Here is a 17,223-nt window from a genome sequence, read left to right as displayed (position 1 = left end):
TTGAAGAAATATTTGAAACTCAGTAGATATATATTCTCCTCCTGAATCAGAGCGAAGAACCTTAATAGAGGTAGAGAATTGATTAGCAAGATAAGCCAAGAAACGCTTGAATACCGAAAATACTTCATTCTTAGTGCGAAGAAAGTAAATCCATGTAAAACGAGTATAATCATCAATAAACGTCACAAAATATTTATAACGATCATGAGATTCTATCGGGGCAATACCCCACACATCACTATGAATAACATCAAAGGCACGAGTGGCATGAGATCCTTTTGAAGGAAAAGGCAAAACTTTACTCTTAGCTAACTTGCATGTATCACAATCAAAATTTAATTGAGCAAGAGAATAGAGATCTTTATTTCCTATTAAACCAGAAGATGACAACTTATGAAGTATGTGAGAATTGGGATGGCCCAACCGCCTATGCCAATCCTTCACACTCAAAATACCAACATTACAAGAAAACGAAGATAAAGACTTTGACTCAACAGATTTGGAATCTAAACATAAAGGAAACAGCCGACCCTCTTTAGGACCCCTCGCGATCATCTTCCCGGTCACCTGATCCTGTACAAGACAACCAGAAGAAGTGAATGACACTCTACAATTTCTGTCAACTAATTGTCCAATAGAAATCAGATTGGTATTTAATGAAGGAGACACCAAAACATTATTTAAGGAAGGAGAAATGTCACCTACGGCAGTGATAGGTAGGGAACTACCATCTGCCGTGTGAATTTGAAGAGGACCAGCATACCGTGAGACATTAACAAGAGAGTTAGAGGTACTTGTCATATGATTGGTGGCACCGGAATCAAAATACCAAGGTTTAGAGGCAGATTTGGTTTTACCTGAAATACCAAAAGCTGAAAGAGCTGAGATGGAAAAACTATTGAGGTAAAAGGCAAGAGAGTGTGAGACTATTATCGGGAAAAAGCCATTAAGAGTGAAACACGAGTAGAGTGTCATTATTCGAGTTGAAACATGTAAGGGAGTGTGTGAGGTTTTCTTTTTTACCACTAACATTCTTCTGTGCAGCACCTTGTAATGTCTCATCGGAGTAGCTCATCACCAAGGAGGCGAGTAGATAACTCATCCTTTGTGTTGCATGCCATGCAACATGAGTTTGAGCGGTTGAACTTGGTGTTAGGTGAAGTGAGGAATAGCATGGATAATCAAGAAGCAATGGTTAGAAATCTGCAAGCAGAGAAAGATAGGAGGCGACATGAGCCTAATATTAAGAATGGGTATGAGAATGGAGAGTATGGTGAGGATGAGGAAGTGCTAACATCTGAAGTTGGATTGGGTAGACATAGAAGAGTTAGGCATGGAAGAGGCCTTAGGGCAAACTCTAGGGGTCGAGATGGAGTAGATAAGAATCTTGGGAGCATCAAAATGAAAATACCATCATTCCAAGGTAGAACTGACCCTGAAATTTATTTAGAGTGGGAGAAAAGAATAGAGTTGGTGTTTGATTGTCATAATTACTCTGAGGAGAAGAAGGTGAAGTTGGCTGTAATTGAGTTCACTGATTATGCGATTATTTGGTGGGATCAATTAGTATCCAATAGGAGGAGGAATTTTGAGAGGCCTGTAGAAACATGGAGAGAGTTGAAAGCTATCATGAGGCGGAGATTTGTACCTAGCCACTACTATAGAGACCTCTACAAAAAATTACAAAATCTTATACAGGGGTCTAGGAGTGTAAAGGACTACCATAAGGAGATGGAGGTGGCTATGATTCGGGCTAATGTAGTGGAGGATCGGGAGGCCATAATGAAAAGATTTTTGAGGGGGTTGAATAGGGAGATAGCCACCTCACTAATAGTCCCTGGGATTGGAAATATAGATATGTTGTTGTCCTGTTCAGATAACCTGAAGGCGTCTTGTTATATACATAAAAAAGGTCATTTCTATTTGGGGCTCTATCCCACATACTTCCGTAATACCAGGATTGTTCTTTTAAATTTTTTAGTACAACATGAAGTGTTTAGAGGTTGAGAATTTCGCTCTCTGTCTCTATGCCTCAATGAACAATTAATTTGTGGCAACAACAATCACCAACATTAAGAATTTAAGTTCATATTGGCAACATGCATATTTGTCACAATAGTTGTGTCCAATGTCACTTATAAAAAAAAAAAAAGTTGTCCAATGTTAAGGAATGGTGTAATTCACTAAAGTTTGAAATCATTTTCTCTTGCATCAAACATCTATCATGGCGAGGTTCTGCTTTTGGGTTCCCTTTAGGCCTAAAATGTCTGCTCTTTTGCTTGAATGATATTTCTCTCTCCTTTTTATTTTTATTTTTTACTTCCGTCTTCCTTTTGGGGAGGTGGATACCTCTAGTGAGTCTGATCTATGGATGTTGCCTGAAAGAGTTCTTTAGGTTCAGCAGATCCTATCCTCCTGCCATCAATGTTTTTATTTTGTATTACATTGATTTGCTTGTAGAGCCTGATGTTCTTAAAGAAGTGAAGCAGAAGATTGATGTTGGGTCTGTGAAGTTTGAGGTAAGATTCTTTTTTAGTCTTATGTTGGTTTTCCATTCAGCTTAGTCATACATACTGAACCGCAACTGCTTGTTGCAGTTAAAGAACTCTGGAATTTCAAATCTTATGCTGTTTGGATTTCCTGTAAAGTTTGTTGTATATACTGAAGTGTTTGTTGCAGTTATGGATGTATGAATAATTGCATTAACTGATGTTTTTTTCATTTTTTTCTGTTATATATATAATAATGCAGATGCACATTTTCTTTTTAAAAGTAAGAAGAAATTTTATTAGAAACGAATGTATAGGCAAAGCCCCCACATAGGAAGTATACAAAAGAAAACACCTAAATACATTCTAGGAAACAGAAAGCAACAACAGAAAGTCATGAATGGAAGATCCGTTAAACACTAAGGCCCCGTTTGGATAGTGAAAGTGTTTCATCTCATCTCATCATTACAACTTTCTCAAATTTCCTCACAAAATATAATAAAAAATTCAACTTTTTCAAATCTCAAAATAATAATAATATTAGAAAATAATATTTTAATAATATTTTATTTAACTTTCATCTAAAACCATCTCATCCCATCTCACTATCCAAACCGCACATAAAGCAGAAAACCAAAACAACAAAGGGTGCACAAAAGAATTACAGATTTGCTCCAAAGAACGCTCATTGTCATTAAAACGCCACTCATTCATTTCCATCCAAATGCACCACGTAAGACACAAAGGAACCATCTTTCAACCAGCACCAACTTAAGAACAACCATGAAACCCGTTCCAACACGCAAGAAGGTCAACCACTCTCAAAGGCATCACCCAAGCCAAGCCGATTCTACAAAAGATGCCGTCCCACAAAGCCCTTGCCACCTCACAATGCAAGAGTAGATAATCCACAGTTTCCCCTTTACATATGAAACACCAATCTATAACTATAATACCCTGCTTCCTTAAATTATCCAGAGTCAAAATGTTCCCAAGAGAGACAATCCAAATGAAAAAGGCCACTTTGAAAGGCATAGGAGACCTTCAAATACACTTCCAAGACCATGGAGTACTATCTTGAAAAGTCAACAGCTTATAGTATGAATGAACAGTGAACTTTTTTCACCCCTTAGACTTCCACAACATCCTATCGTTATCATTACCACCAAGCCCCAGAGTAAAAAGCTGAAGAAAACTGAAACTTCATCAATCTCCCAATCATGTACAGCTCTAGTTAAACAAATATCCCACTAAATCAAGCCATTAGAACGACAAAGCAAGTCAGAAACAGTAGCAAACCGATCTGAAGCCAATCGAAAGAAAGCTGAAAACACACTATTGAGGCCCAATCACCATACCAAATGTCAAACCAGAAACGAATCCTAGATCCATCACCAACAGCATGACTAACAACATAACTAACATGACTAACATGATCTAATGAGATTAGATATTCGCTCTTTCTTTTTAGAAAGAGAACTTCACTGTAACATGTATTTTGATACTACATGTGCTTTTGCGACCAACAGTAGAGGTGAGTGAATGGATCATTGCTTTCTTAACGTATGAGTCTTGTAGGTCATAATTGATTACCTTAATTTATTTATGCCCTTAGGAGACTTTTGACTATGTTACGAGGTTGATGTTTTAGTGACTACCACTTTGGCATGTTATCTATGACCATGAGTGATGCGGTCTTAAGAAGCATTGCTGGGAAAGCGATTGGACTGAAACTAAATGACATGAGGCGAAGGGAAGACTATTTGGTAACACATCGATATTGGTGTGTACTCACTGCCGACAAATTATGTTGCTTCTTGGAAGTTGCGACATATCTGTGAGTACATTATGTTTTATGGAGATTGAACATTGTTCTGAGTCATTTGGACTCGAGAGGGATAAGGGATTCTCACTCTGATGCGACCAAATGAGTTGGGGCATAACAAGATACTTTTAGGGATGTTATGCTGGTCTTCTCTTAGAGAGATTTGGTAGTGTTCTCATTTTTCTTTTACAGCTGTGCTCGATGGTCACACAACCTATTTGCTAGTATAAACAAGATTGAGAATATATTGAGAGATGGAGACCTGGGGTCTTGCCCACTATGTGCAGGTGAGAGATGTAAGTGGTGGGCACCCCTTTCCCTTCTCTTGGGGGTTATAAGCCACTTCATGAGCCTTGATGGGTGGTGCTTAATGGCCAGCCGAGGGTTAGACTTAGAGGGGTTATTTATATCTCCTCACTTTGGATGAGAAGTGGGTGTGTGGAAGAAAATAGAAAATGATCTCTCTCTCAAAAGAATTCTTTCTAGTCCCGACATCTAGACTGTGGAATTTGTGAGTGTTGCTCTGCTATTACCATGTAGCACACTCCACTATTGATACAAGAGAATTTCGGATTAACAACAACTACGATGGAGAATTTCGGATTAACTGCACTAGATTTATGATTTGCCAATGAGGTAATATCGCTTCCGCTGTATACTTTGATCTAGGATTTCTAACACGAACAAATGCATTTAAGGGCTTAGAGATGATTTGCTCAATCACCTTGCTCTTACAATTAGCAAGAACGTTCGATATTATCTTGTAACCCTCCTCACAAGACTAATAGATCAAAAGTCCTTTAACTCTGAAGCCCAAGGTTTCCTGGGGACGAGAGCAATGAAAGTGGCATTAAGATTCTTTTCTTAAACCCACATCCTCGAAAGGATTATTTTCTTCGATCTGTTTCCTTTTTTTAAAGAACTTTTTTTTTTTGATAAGTAAAACAAGAATTTATTAAATTACCAAGTGTCAAAATACAGAGAAAATGCCCTAATTATGTAGGCACATTAGAAACTAGGAAATCATGAAGGTCCATGCCATTAAAGTCTATGGCAATGGCCAAAGTACAAAGAGTCCTAAAGAAAAACAATTTTAGCTCCTCCAAAGATCTCTCTTTGTCTTCAAATGTCCTCTCATTGCGCTCCTGCCATAGACACCACATAATACAGATAGAGATCATCTTCCAAACTGCTTTGATCTGTCTCACCCAACGAATCGAAGTCTAGCAAGCCAATACATCCAAAACTGTTTCTGGCATAACCCATGTTAACTCTATTTTTTTAAACACCTCGTCCCAAAGAGTCCTGGCTATCTCACAGTGTAAAAGTAAATGATTCACCGACTCACTCCCGCTTTTATACGTACAACACCAGTCGGCAATAATTATCCTCCTCTTTCTTAGATTATCCGTGGTGAGAATCTAGCACAGCGACGCTGCCCACATAAAGAAAGAGGCTTTGGGAGGAGCGTTATGACCCCAAAGCCTTCTCCAGGGAAACTGTATCTCTGGAACTTGTGTGCGAACCTTATAGAAAGAGCAAACAGAAAACACCCCTTTCCTTGCAGGACACCACCACAACCCATCTTCCTGCTGGATGTTTGGACGAACAGAATATAGGAGGCTATAAAAATCAACAAAACTCTCCATCTCCCAATCCTGTGCCGCTTGGTTGAAATTGATGTTCCAATGAATGTTCCTACCTGAGACTTCCATAACCTCCGCCACTGTGGCCTCTTTGATACTTGCAATCAAGAAAAGAGACGGAAACAGATCTTGTAGAACACTGTTACTACACCAAGCATCCTTCCAAAATCTGATCTTGGAGCCTGTCCCTAATTGCAATCTAGTGTGACGATGGAAGACCTCTCATCCTCTTCTAATATGTTTCCATAGCCCCATTCCAGATGCTCCTCTAACTTCTCTAGTACATCACTCCTCCCCTAAAACACCATATTTGCTCTCGATCACAGTCTTAAATAAGGCTTCTGGTTCCTTAGTATATCGCCACAACCATTTGCCAAGTAATGCCCGGTTAAACAACCTCAAATTTCTGACACCCAAACCGCCATTGGAGATAGGACGACATACTATCTCCCACTTAATTAAGTGGAATTTGAACTCATCTCCTAAGCCCCCCCACAGAAAATCTCTCTGTAATTTCTAGAGTCGACCTGCCACACTTGTTGGTTAAGGGAATAATGATAAAAAGTAAGTGGGTAGGTTAGAAAGTTTACTTTTGATTAATGTGATCCGGCCCCCTTTAGTCAAATACATTCTCTTCCACCCTGCTAGTCTCCTCTCTACTTTTTTTAAAGAACTTAAGGATAGGTTTAAAGGTCAGCATGGTCTTTTTTTTTTAGCTTTTAGCTTTTATGGATCTGTTTTCGTTATTTTTCTCTTTTCCAACAATTGAGGTTGATAAAAGTGATCAAAGTAATTGATGATTTTCTGGAAGTGAAAACAAAAGGATATTAATTTAAATTGTTGTTCCCCTTTTTTAGTATGTCTTTTCCAGTATTTTTGTGAAGAATTTAACAACAGATAATGAAAACTCTCAAATCAGTTTCTCAAGCTTTTTTTAATTTGTATGTAGTTCAGATCAACATTATCAAGCTTTGATGTCTACTGCCTGGGGAAACTCAATCTTTTGGAAGCAGTAGTTCCTGTAGAGAAAGAGTGACAGCATTATGTGCTCTTAGCACCATTTGCCTAGAAGAGATGAAGCTAAATGTAATTATGAGAGTAGATAACCACATGTATAGGGGTTTAGACAGTCCATCTCTAATAGGGAGATGAAGTCATAAATATCCATGGCTCAGTTAGACCCCTTTATATTGACGCACATGGCACCACTTAATCAATCAAGTTTTTAACCCCTTTATATAGGGGAATGTCCATCTCTTATATCAATTGAATACTCTTAATGTTAATCTGATAAAAAAAGAATATAGGGTTTTTTGCATATCTGATGAAACTACATCAGTTTATAATGAAAACCATTTGCCCATATTTGATACTAAAGGTTTCACTGTCCCAAAACTTCGCGGGGGTAGATCCAGATGATAGTGGGTGTACAATCGCTTCATCTCACCAACCCCAGACATGTGTATGCACACACCTTGTCTCTTCTTCCCTACAACATACGGACACTAAAAATAAGTACATTTCCCATTGGACGGTCGCACAGAGATAGAGACACCCACACGGGTTTGAGACCAGAAGTGGCCTCCTTTTTGTCGTACCCAACCTCTCTCTCTCTCTCCCTGCGCTACGATTCGATTCCCTTTCGTTGTTGAATTATTTCCAGGTTGTGTTATTCCTTCGAAACCCCTTTCAGACTATCGTCCTACACCTACTTTTCGGGACCCATTAATCTCTTTTCATGGATTCGATTTTTTGAGACACGCGGCCCGATTCTTGGTATTTATTAGGTTCCGATTGTTTTTGCTCTTATTTGTTTGGATTCTCTCAGACACGGTGAAAATCCGCTCTAGGCAGCGATGGACTTTGCCTCTGCCCTTGCGGCTTCAGGGAGTGGGAAGAGAGGCCCTTTGCAGGGTACGGGACAATAGACGGCGGCGAATCCGGAACGCCGAGTGGGAGGAGCACCGCAGAACGGCTTTGGTAGGATTTTTGCAGACATTGTGATGGATCGGCCTCAAGTTCTACTCGAGGTGGAGATCCCCTTTAGAGACCCAAAATTTTCGGATGGGGAGATGTTTTTCACCTTCTCCAGGGCAGAAGTAAAGCAATCAGTAGAACCATTTCGGTTCTCTGTTGTGCTAAAGTTCTTGCAGAGGAGACCTTCGCTCGATTTAGTTCGGGGCTTCATCAAATCCAGTTGGGGGCTACGTGTTGTGCCTGTTGTTGGTCAGCTACGGAACCCTCGAAATGTGCTCGTCCGACTGTTGAATGAAGATGATTTCATTGCAGCCATGGCTAGGGGAAATGCTGAGATTGCAGGGGTATCCTATCGGGTGTTCCATTGGACACCAGAGTTCACTCCTCTTGGGTCCCAGTGTGGTTATCTCTTTCGAGGTTGCCCCCGAACTACTTTCACGAGTCTATGTTGAGGTCGATTGGTGGAGGATTTGGACGTTTCTTGAAACGTGACAACGCGACGGCGTGTGTAACACGGCCTGAGGCGGCACGCATCTGCATTGAGGTGGATGTTTCCAAACCTGTGAAACGGGCCTTCTGATTGGGGGTTCCAGGACATGCAAGTAGCCTTCATCAGGAGGTAATCTTGGAATCTCTCCCTCTGTTTTGTGGATTATGTCGAAAGCAGGGGCATGAGGAGGGTGGGTGTAGTAGGCGTAATCAGTTGGATACAAATGGAGTAGGGGTTGGTGTGATTGAAGGTGGGGGACGTGAGAAGACTAGGGGCCAGTGGAAGGTGGTTGGGAATAAAAATGCGGAAGCCTCGGCACTAGAGGTGATGAATGTAAAGGAGTTTTTTTTAGTCAGTCGTCGAGCAAATATTTTGAACGGAATTAACCGTCGTTCGCAGCATTAGAGACTTTTTATGTGGACTTAGAGGGTGAGGCTCTTACCAACAAACAATTTGAGGAGAAACTTGGTGTTGGATTTGTAGGTGCTGATATCGCCTTGCCTGGGGGGCGTGTTACGGCGGAGGGCAGTGGGCAATGGGCTTTTAACTTAGAAAGTCTCGAACAATTGGTTTGAATTGACTGAAGAGATCTTGGATAGTGAGGAATCGCTAGAAGTGGAGGTCGTGAAAGATACACCCCATAGTTCACTGAAATTGGTGGATGAGGTGTTGGAATTTGAGTTCGCAATGATGGGAGTTGAAGAGGGGGGCACTAACAAGTGTTCCTTGTCTGAGGGCAAACCCGAAGAAGGGGCGGACACAGATTTTGCAAGCAAGTGTTTTGACTCGGATTCAGAGTTGAATATTCCTTTGAAAAAATTACAAGGCGTGATTAAGATGGGGAAGTTGAGAATCTTGGAGAGGAGGACTCAATCCAAAAAAATTCTTTAGTTTATCTATGCAGATACTTATATGGAATATTCGAGGTATTCGATCGTCGAAGAGTAGATGTCGGCGATGGGCTAGGTGGTTTAACCTGCCAAATTTTGTGGATAATGCTGTAGTAGGGGGCAAAGTGTGGCTGTTTTGGGATGCTAGTCTGAACTTCGATTTCATTTCCATGTCTGACCAAGTTTTGTCTGGCTAGTTCGCTAGAGGTAGTGCGCGAGTCTTGCTGTCTATAGTTTATGCTAGTTGTTTTAAGAGGAAGCACAGGGAGTTGTGGGAGCACTTGTGTGCTCTCGATGCAGGTGGTTGGCCGTGCTTTGTTGGGGGCGGATTTAATATTGTCCGCTATGATGAAGAAAATGTGGGAGGTCTGTTGAGTGCAGCTCGGGCAAAAGAAGAATTCAACACTTGTTTCATGATTGTGGGCTTTTAGAATTGCCTTCTAGGGGACAAACTTTCTGGGTGCAATGGCAGGCTCGAGGGGAGAAGGATTTGGGCTAGACTGGATAGGATTTTGGTCAATTCTCTGTTTCTTAATGTTTTTAAGGATGCACGTATGGAGTACCTTCCGAGAACTTCTTCGGACCATTGCCCTATGTTGATTTTCTTGGATAGGGAAAGAAGGGGTGGGATCCAGTATTTTCGGTTCCAACGTATGTGGGGGACTCATGAAGGGTTCTTACCTTTGATCTGGGAGTGTTGGAATCAAGAGGTTGAAGGTTGTGCTATGGTGAGGGTGAGTTATAAATTAAAATGTCTAAAGAAGATGCTGAGAAGGTGGAATACAAAGACGTTCGGGAGAGTGGAGTTGGAAATTAAAGGCCTTGAATCCCGTATCATGGAGCTTGAAGAAGTTCTTAGTGCTTAATTTTCCCAAGATCGGGAGAATGAACTTCTGCTGTAAGCAGCGACACCTCCAATGGCTTCATCGGGAGGAGATTTTGGGATGTCAGAAATCACGTATCAAATGGCTAACTGAAGGTGATTTGAATTCAGTTTTCTTCTATGCTTCCCTATGTATTGAAAGAAAAAAGAGTAAAGTCATTGATTTTATAAAGCTTCGGGATGGATCATTGTTACGTTCGGCGGAAGAAGTTCATGATGCGGCAGTGGTTTTCTTTCAAGACTTGCTCTCGGCGGCACTAGTTGAAACTCATGATGAAAGTTTTCAATTGTTGTCTCCAATGGTTACTGAGAATGAAAATTCTTTGCTGTGCGCGGTCCCATCCATAGAAGAAGTTAAAGATGCCTTGTGGTCAATACCCCAGGATAGCAGTCCTGGGCCGGATGGGTTCTCAACAAGTTTCTCTGTCTTTGCTTGGGAAATTGTGAAGCAAGATTTGCTTGATATGACCAAGGAATTTTTTGAAGGTATTCCTCTCACTACTTTTTTTAGGGCTACTAATATTGTGTTGATTCCAAAGGTAGATGAACCGGAGGATTTTGGCCACTTTTGTCCTATCAGTTTGTGTTCGATGGCTTATAAAATTATAGCCAAAATTAAGGTGTTTAGATTGGCACCAATTATTGGGAAGATTGTATCGGCAGAGTAGTCTGCGTTTGTTCGAGATCGAAGCATCTTTGACAATATGTCTATTTCTCAAGAACTTGTGAATGGCATGAATCGGAAGACTAGAAGGAGGAAATGTCATGCTGAAAATTGATATAGCTAAAGCGTATGACCGAGTGAACTAGAGTTTTTTGTTGGAAGGGATATGTTGGTTGGGCTTCTTGGAAAAATGGAGGGCCTTAATTTTTAACTCTATTTCCTCTCCGAGTTTTTCAATCATGCTAAATGGGCGTTGCAAAGGTTTTTTTAAACCTTCGCGTGGACTTCGCCAAGGTGACCCACTCTCTCCGTATTTGTTCATATTGTCAGAAGAGTTGCTTTCGCGCCTGCTTAACCATGCTTTTCAGTCAGGGCAAGTTAAATACTTTTCAATCCCGATAACCATGCATTTGTTATATGCGGACGATTTGCTAATTTTTGCAAATGATGGAAATGACTGTATTCGAAATGTGATGGGGGTGATCCACAAGTATGGAAGTTTATCGGGACAGCTAGTCAACCTAAGTGAGTCCTCCATCTTTTTCTCCTTAAATATTCCATACGATCGGAGAATACAACTGAAGCATATTTCGGGGTTTACTGAAGGCACATGACCTTGTGTGTATTTGGGGATGCTGGTTCATGTAGGAAGAAAGAGGCTGCATATGTTTGAGCCTTTATTACAGAAAGTGCAAAAAAAATTGGCAGGATGGAAGTGCAAGTTACTCTCTTTTGGCGGTAAACTCATCCTTATTAAGCATGTACTTAACAGCATGCCCATCCACTTGCTTTCTGTGTTTTCCTTGCCGAAAGGAATTGAGGCCAAGCTGAAGAAAATTTTTTCTAACTTCCTATGGGGCTCGAGCGGGGATGTCAATAAAAGGAAATGGGTGTCTTGGCAACGTATTTGTTTGCCGGTCGAGGAAGGTGGTTTGGGAATTCGTGACCTCTTGGAAATTCAGAAATCTATGTTTATGAAGTTTGCTTGGAAGCTAATTATAGGTGGCTCTCTTTGGTCCGACTACTTCTTCCGACTAAAATATGTGGGTGAGGAGCCGGTTGCCTTAATAGGTGCGAGGCCAAGGGGATCTTGTTTTTGGAAAGATATTTTACAAGTGATACCTTTGGTCTTACAAAATTCACTATGGATAGTTCGAGAGGGTGTCTTAAGTTTTTGGTATGACAATTGGCTTGGTGATAGACCTATTGTAGATTTTCTACTGGTTGTGGGGAATGATAAATTGTTGGTCCAGAATCTATGGGATGGGGTGGGCTGGAAATATGATGAAGTGTGGCCATTGGTTGACGAGTATATGTTCCAGAAAATCACTCTATCTAATGTCTGTGTTTGAGAGGGTAAGGATATGCTGGTTTGGAAGCATACGGTGGATGGGGCCTTTACTACGAACTCGGCTTGGCAAATTATTCGTGCTCGCGGTAGTATTTGTCCCTGGAAGAAGTGGCTTTGGCAAGATCATGTCCCGAAGAAAATGTCTTTTTTATGTTGGCGGGCATGCCAAAATGCTATTCCCGTTGATACCATTATTCAACAGCATTGGATTCAGGTTGTTTCTAAATGCCATTGTTGTACGGATAATAAGATTGAGACAGTGGATCATGTGCTTTGTGATGGGGAGGGACCGAGGAAGGTCTGGGATTTTTTTGCTGCTGTTTTTGGCGTCCGATTACCTCAAACTCAAGTATGAACAAATGTTTTGAACATATGGTGGTGTCGGGCTTCTCTAGTCTCGCAAGTTCGTTGGTTTCATGGTATTATTCCTATATTGATTTCTTGGGCTCTTTGGAAAGCCCGATGTACGACACGGATGGAAAATACAAAATTCGAATCAAAAGTCATTATTCGGATGGTAAAAGGGCTGCTTGCAGATATTTCGGGGTCCATGAAAACGTTTAAAGTGGATGACTTGGGAGTGTTGAGGGAACTCAACTATCTCATGGTGCCGCCTATAGTTAAAAATCTGAAGTTGATTGCTTGGCCCCGCCGACAGGGGTCTTCTCTAAGCTCAATGTAGATGGTGGCTCCCTTGGAAATCCTGGGATGGCAAGTGGGGGAGGTGTTGTTGGGGATGTGAATGGGCGGGTTCTTGGGGGTTTTGCTCATTCGTGTGGTCAGGCTACAAATAATATTGCTGAGTGTAGAGTAGTGCTTGATGGACTTTATTTGTGTCAACAGCTGGGTCTACGAACTGTTTTAGTGAAATCGGACTTGTGAGTGTGGTGATGGGATGGTTTATCTCGGAGACTTGTAAATATTGGTATTTTTGGGATGAAGCGATTTCTCTTTTGTCTTCTATGGATGTCTAGTGTAAACTCGTGTTTAGAGAAGTTAACATGGTAGCAGATTTCTTAGCTAAATATGGGGCGAGTAGCGGAAATTGGGATTTTTTTGGGAAGGACTTTGTTTTGGGTAGACTAAAGGGGCTTATACGTACGGACATGATGGGTATACCTTATGTTAGATACTAGTGGTTGGGTTGTTTATGTCACCACGGTATTCCTATGCCACAAGTGAGGGTTCTTTTATAATATTTGGGAGGAAGTCACTCATGGACAGGTGACCTTCGACTCTTTTTTTTTTTTTTTTGAAAAAAAAAAAAAAAGGTTTCACTGTCCTTAGATGAGAACAATAAAGCACAAGTATCAAATTTTGTTAGATCGATTGTAATTTTCATTTTTCCTTTATTGCCAACTCTGGCTTTAATAGTTTTTTGTTTTCCATATCTCACTGTTGGCCTCTTCGGAAACAGGCATTGTGTGACAAGGATCGATCTTCTAAAAAGGTTTCTTTCGTTGTTCTCTTTGTACATTTCTTCTCTATTTATATGATATGCTGAGACGATTAACATCAACTATTTCTGTTGTAATGTTGCAGGTACCTTCAGTGGGGAGTCTCGAGAGGAGAGTCCTAGAAGTTAATAGAAAAAGAGTCAAGGTTGTAAAGCCAGGGTCTAAAACTTCTTTCCCAACAACTGAAATTCGTGGAAGTTATGCACCTCCTTTCCATGTAAGTTTGTATCTAATCTCTAGATACTTCAAATTCTCATGCAGTGTATTTTGTCAATTGGCATAGACCTTTTTTTTATAATTCTATTATTCTACTTGCTTGTTTACTAAATAATTTTAAGCATTAAATCAAGATTTCATATATATAGAAGATTATCTTTCTTGGGAATTTAGATAAGGTAGAGAGGCAGAAAATGGTACGTGGGGCTAATCGGCAAGTTGCCAAAATGATCCGTTGTTGACCCAAATTTCAAGACTTAGTTTTGTTGTATAGGTTTGATAATTAATGTTTAACTGACATATTTACATCTGCATTTTTTTTGGATAATTAACCTAAATACTCTGGCAATCTAAGGTTTAGTGATGTATCAGGTGGAGCTTTTCCGAAGTGACCAACATCGGCTTAGAATTGTAGTGGACAGTAATAATGAAGTAGACTTGATGGTGCAGTCCCGGCACCTCCGCGATGTTATAGTGCTTGTGATCCGAGGCTTTGCTCAGAGATTCAATAGTACATCTCTCAATTCTCTCCTCAAAATAGAAACATAATTATAGTTAAGAAGTGTAAAGTGAATCATTGAAAATATATAAATCTATAGGTTTTGAGACGTGCATGTCATCGTCCTTCTTTTTCTCTCTTCCATTTTAGCATCATCAATGCTTGTTTTCCTTCCAACATTGTTACTTTTTCTTATAAGAAGTGTTGTGCTGTGGTCAATGGATAGTTGTTCTCACAATCATTGTCTATTACTGTTTCAATTATATTATTGTTAAGCTATTTGCCCTAGATGTTCATTTTTTATTTTTTATTTTGTTCCGACACTTGTACGCATTTATATATGGTGAATGTAGTCTCAGACAATTTTAGTAGGTTGGCATTGCAGCTCAAATAAGATGGGCCCCTCAAACGAGGGAGCAAGGACTTAAGAGGCAACATGGAATATTGTGACTGATGGAGAAGGGACTGGGAGACCAATCTTTTCTCTATGGTGAAGTAGAGTATGAATCTAGCTCTTAAAATAATTTATTTACAAAGAAACCTGTGGAAAGAGACCATATTTCCTTCATGAACAACAAATTAAACACACGGTCTAAACCAAAACTATGTTATGAAACACCCAGAATGACCATAATATGAACACAATTACACACTAACATGACACCTATTTAATAGGAACTTCTCTAAAATGCGTTGGATCTATCCTGATAACCCTGAACTAGTCCCGGAAGGCACCGCCCCCTCTTCAGCATTCTTCCACTGCGAGCCGTTATTGCTAGCTTCCTTGGCTGTGTCATAGGAAGCATGCAATCCAAGAAGGAAATAGTAGACCAAGATGACCAATGTCCATACGCCGAACCTTGTGAACGATGCTTTATCTATTGACCCAAGAAGGAAGATATTAATTGCGATCGACAATGACGGTAGCCATGGCACCAACGGCACCCCCCAAATCTTTGGTTCCCTTGCCTGTGGGACGAAAAGCCAAAGCCCCACGGTTCCGACCAACCAAATTGGCCCAGTTATTGCGTATCCGATCCAACCATCAGGAGAAGTTGCCCAATATGCAGCAGTTGCAATCGAGGATACAAGTATAAGCAGGAGAAACACGGAGAGTTTGATACGATTAGCTGGTGTTGTCACCCCACTAGCATAATATCGGCGAACAATGAGGGCAAAGGCCACTAGCATGAAAATGAATAGTGTGGAGATGGAGAGCAGGTTGGAGAGAATCTCAAGCTTTGTGAAGAAGGCAATGATGGCAGTGGCTGCAAGCATCACCACTGTGGCATTGACGGGAGTCCCGGTCTTTTCATTGACATGGGCGAGCCATGGTGGCAACATGTGGGTGCGTGCAATATGCGTGAGATATCGAGCCTGACCCACTGCTCCCACCAGCAGAACGGTTGTCATGCCCTTGAGTGCACCTGCTGCAACTATGTACTTAGCCCATCTCATCCCCACAGCTTCGAATGCGACCGAAAATGGAGCATCTTCGTTAATATCTTTGTACGACTGCATGAGGCACAGCGTCACGGCTAGCAAGCAATACGCCAATGTAGTAATCGCCATTGAGCCAACCAGACCAATAGGGATGTCCCGACCAGGGTTCTTTGTCTCCTCCGCCATGGTTGAGACCGCATCAAATCCAACATAAGCAAAGAAAAGCACAGCCGAGGCCTGGAAGATGCCGCGGGCACCATAAGGAGAAAACGAGGAGTAATTCTTGGTATCAGCTTTCATTAGGCCCGCAACGATGATGAAGAGAATGACGGCAATGTGGAAGATGGAGGCTACGTAATTGAAACGCGAGGAGCCCTTGGTGCTGAGGACTGCAAGGATGCAGATGACGGCGATGACGACAACGGCTATGGGGTCGAGATATCTGTAGTCGGTAGAGAGACCATGGGCGACTAAGCGGAAATCGTTAGGCTGGTGGTTGCAGAGAGTAGCGAAGTAGGATGTCCAGGAACGGGCGACAGCTGCTCCGCCGATCACGTACTCGAGTAGGATGTTGCCGGCGGCAATGAAGGCCATGAAGTCGCCCAGCTCTACCCTCAGGTACGCAAATGATCCACCTGAACAAACGTAAAAACACATTTTAATTTCCAGTTTGAGATCAATTGACAATTATTAGGAGTACCAAAGGCGGGGAATGCTACTCTTTTATCTTTAATATAAATGTTATCCTCCTTAACATATTAATTAATTAATTAATTAATACGATATATTTTAAACTGTTTCATGTATAGATTTATTAATATTTAAATGAGAAACTATTTAAAATATGATACAGTGACTAGCTAGTGTAAACGATGATGAACGGGATGATCAAGTTGAGGATAGACCGATACAGAACATTATTTATTTTTAGAAAAATGCTATTTTGTCCACTCTACTTGCTAGGGGTGCTACCCGCATGGTGCGGGGCGGGGGCACCCCCTCCCCGCCCCCCGCCCCGCACCATGCGGGTGATGGGGGTTTTTCCCCCGCACCCCGCCCCCGGGAGGCGGGGGCGGGGTCCCCCGCCCCGGTGCCGGGGGGCGGGGGAAAAACCCCCATCCGCCCCGCCCCCCGCCATAATATTAAAAAAAAAAAATTTTTAGTCTAAAAATATTTTTTTAGATCAAAATTATAATATAATTTAAATAATAAATTAAAATTTATAAATATAAAAAAAATATAAACTCATTAGAGTTAGATTTTGGATTGATTTGGCCTCCTAGGCCAATCTTTATATAGGAGGCCAAAGCAATCCAATGACTTGAATATAATTTTAAGTCTTTTATAAATTGTGTATATTTATATACAATATATTTATTTAATATATATAAAT

The 17,223-nt window shown here is 41.0% G+C and overlaps 2 protein-coding genes across 4 annotated transcripts in view; one reads left to right on the top strand and one right to left on the bottom strand.

Moving 5' to 3' along the window:
• The window catches only part of LOC108983078 (187-kDa microtubule-associated protein AIR9-like), a 50,904-nt gene extending 36,237 nt beyond the window's left edge, over window positions 1-14,667 (top strand). For all 3 annotated transcript variants that reach the window (XM_018954609.2, XM_035689251.1, XM_035689250.1), the window contains exons 35-38: window positions 2,461-2,519; window positions 13,633-13,665; window positions 13,758-13,889; window positions 14,261-14,667. In XM_018954609.2, the coding sequence (XP_018810154.1) occupies window positions 2,461-2,519; window positions 13,633-13,665; window positions 13,758-13,889; window positions 14,261-14,437 (401 nt within the window). In that variant the 3' untranslated portion in view covers window positions 14,438-14,667. The remainder of the gene's footprint in view (window positions 1-2,460; window positions 2,520-13,632; window positions 13,666-13,757; window positions 13,890-14,260) is intronic.
• Window positions 14,668-14,894: 227 nt separating this feature from the next.
• Window positions 14,895-16,463, bottom strand: LOC118348300 (cationic amino acid transporter 1-like). Its single transcript, XM_035689744.1, has one exon. It carries the CDS (start codon window positions 16,422-16,424, stop codon window positions 15,087-15,089), a length of 1,338 nt encoding a protein of 445 aa, XP_035545637.1. The 5' UTR covers window positions 16,425-16,463; the 3' UTR covers window positions 14,895-15,086.
• Between the last annotated feature and the right edge of the window lie 760 nt (window positions 16,464-17,223).

The sequence above is a fragment of the Juglans regia genome, chromosome 4, assembly GCF_001411555.2.
Source record: "Juglans regia cultivar Chandler chromosome 4, Walnut 2.0, whole genome shotgun sequence".
NCBI classification, from domain to species: Eukaryota; Viridiplantae; Streptophyta; class Magnoliopsida; order Fagales; family Juglandaceae; genus Juglans; species Juglans regia.
Note: the sequence above shows the minus strand (reverse complement) of the source record. Positions and strands in the feature narration are given on the sequence as shown.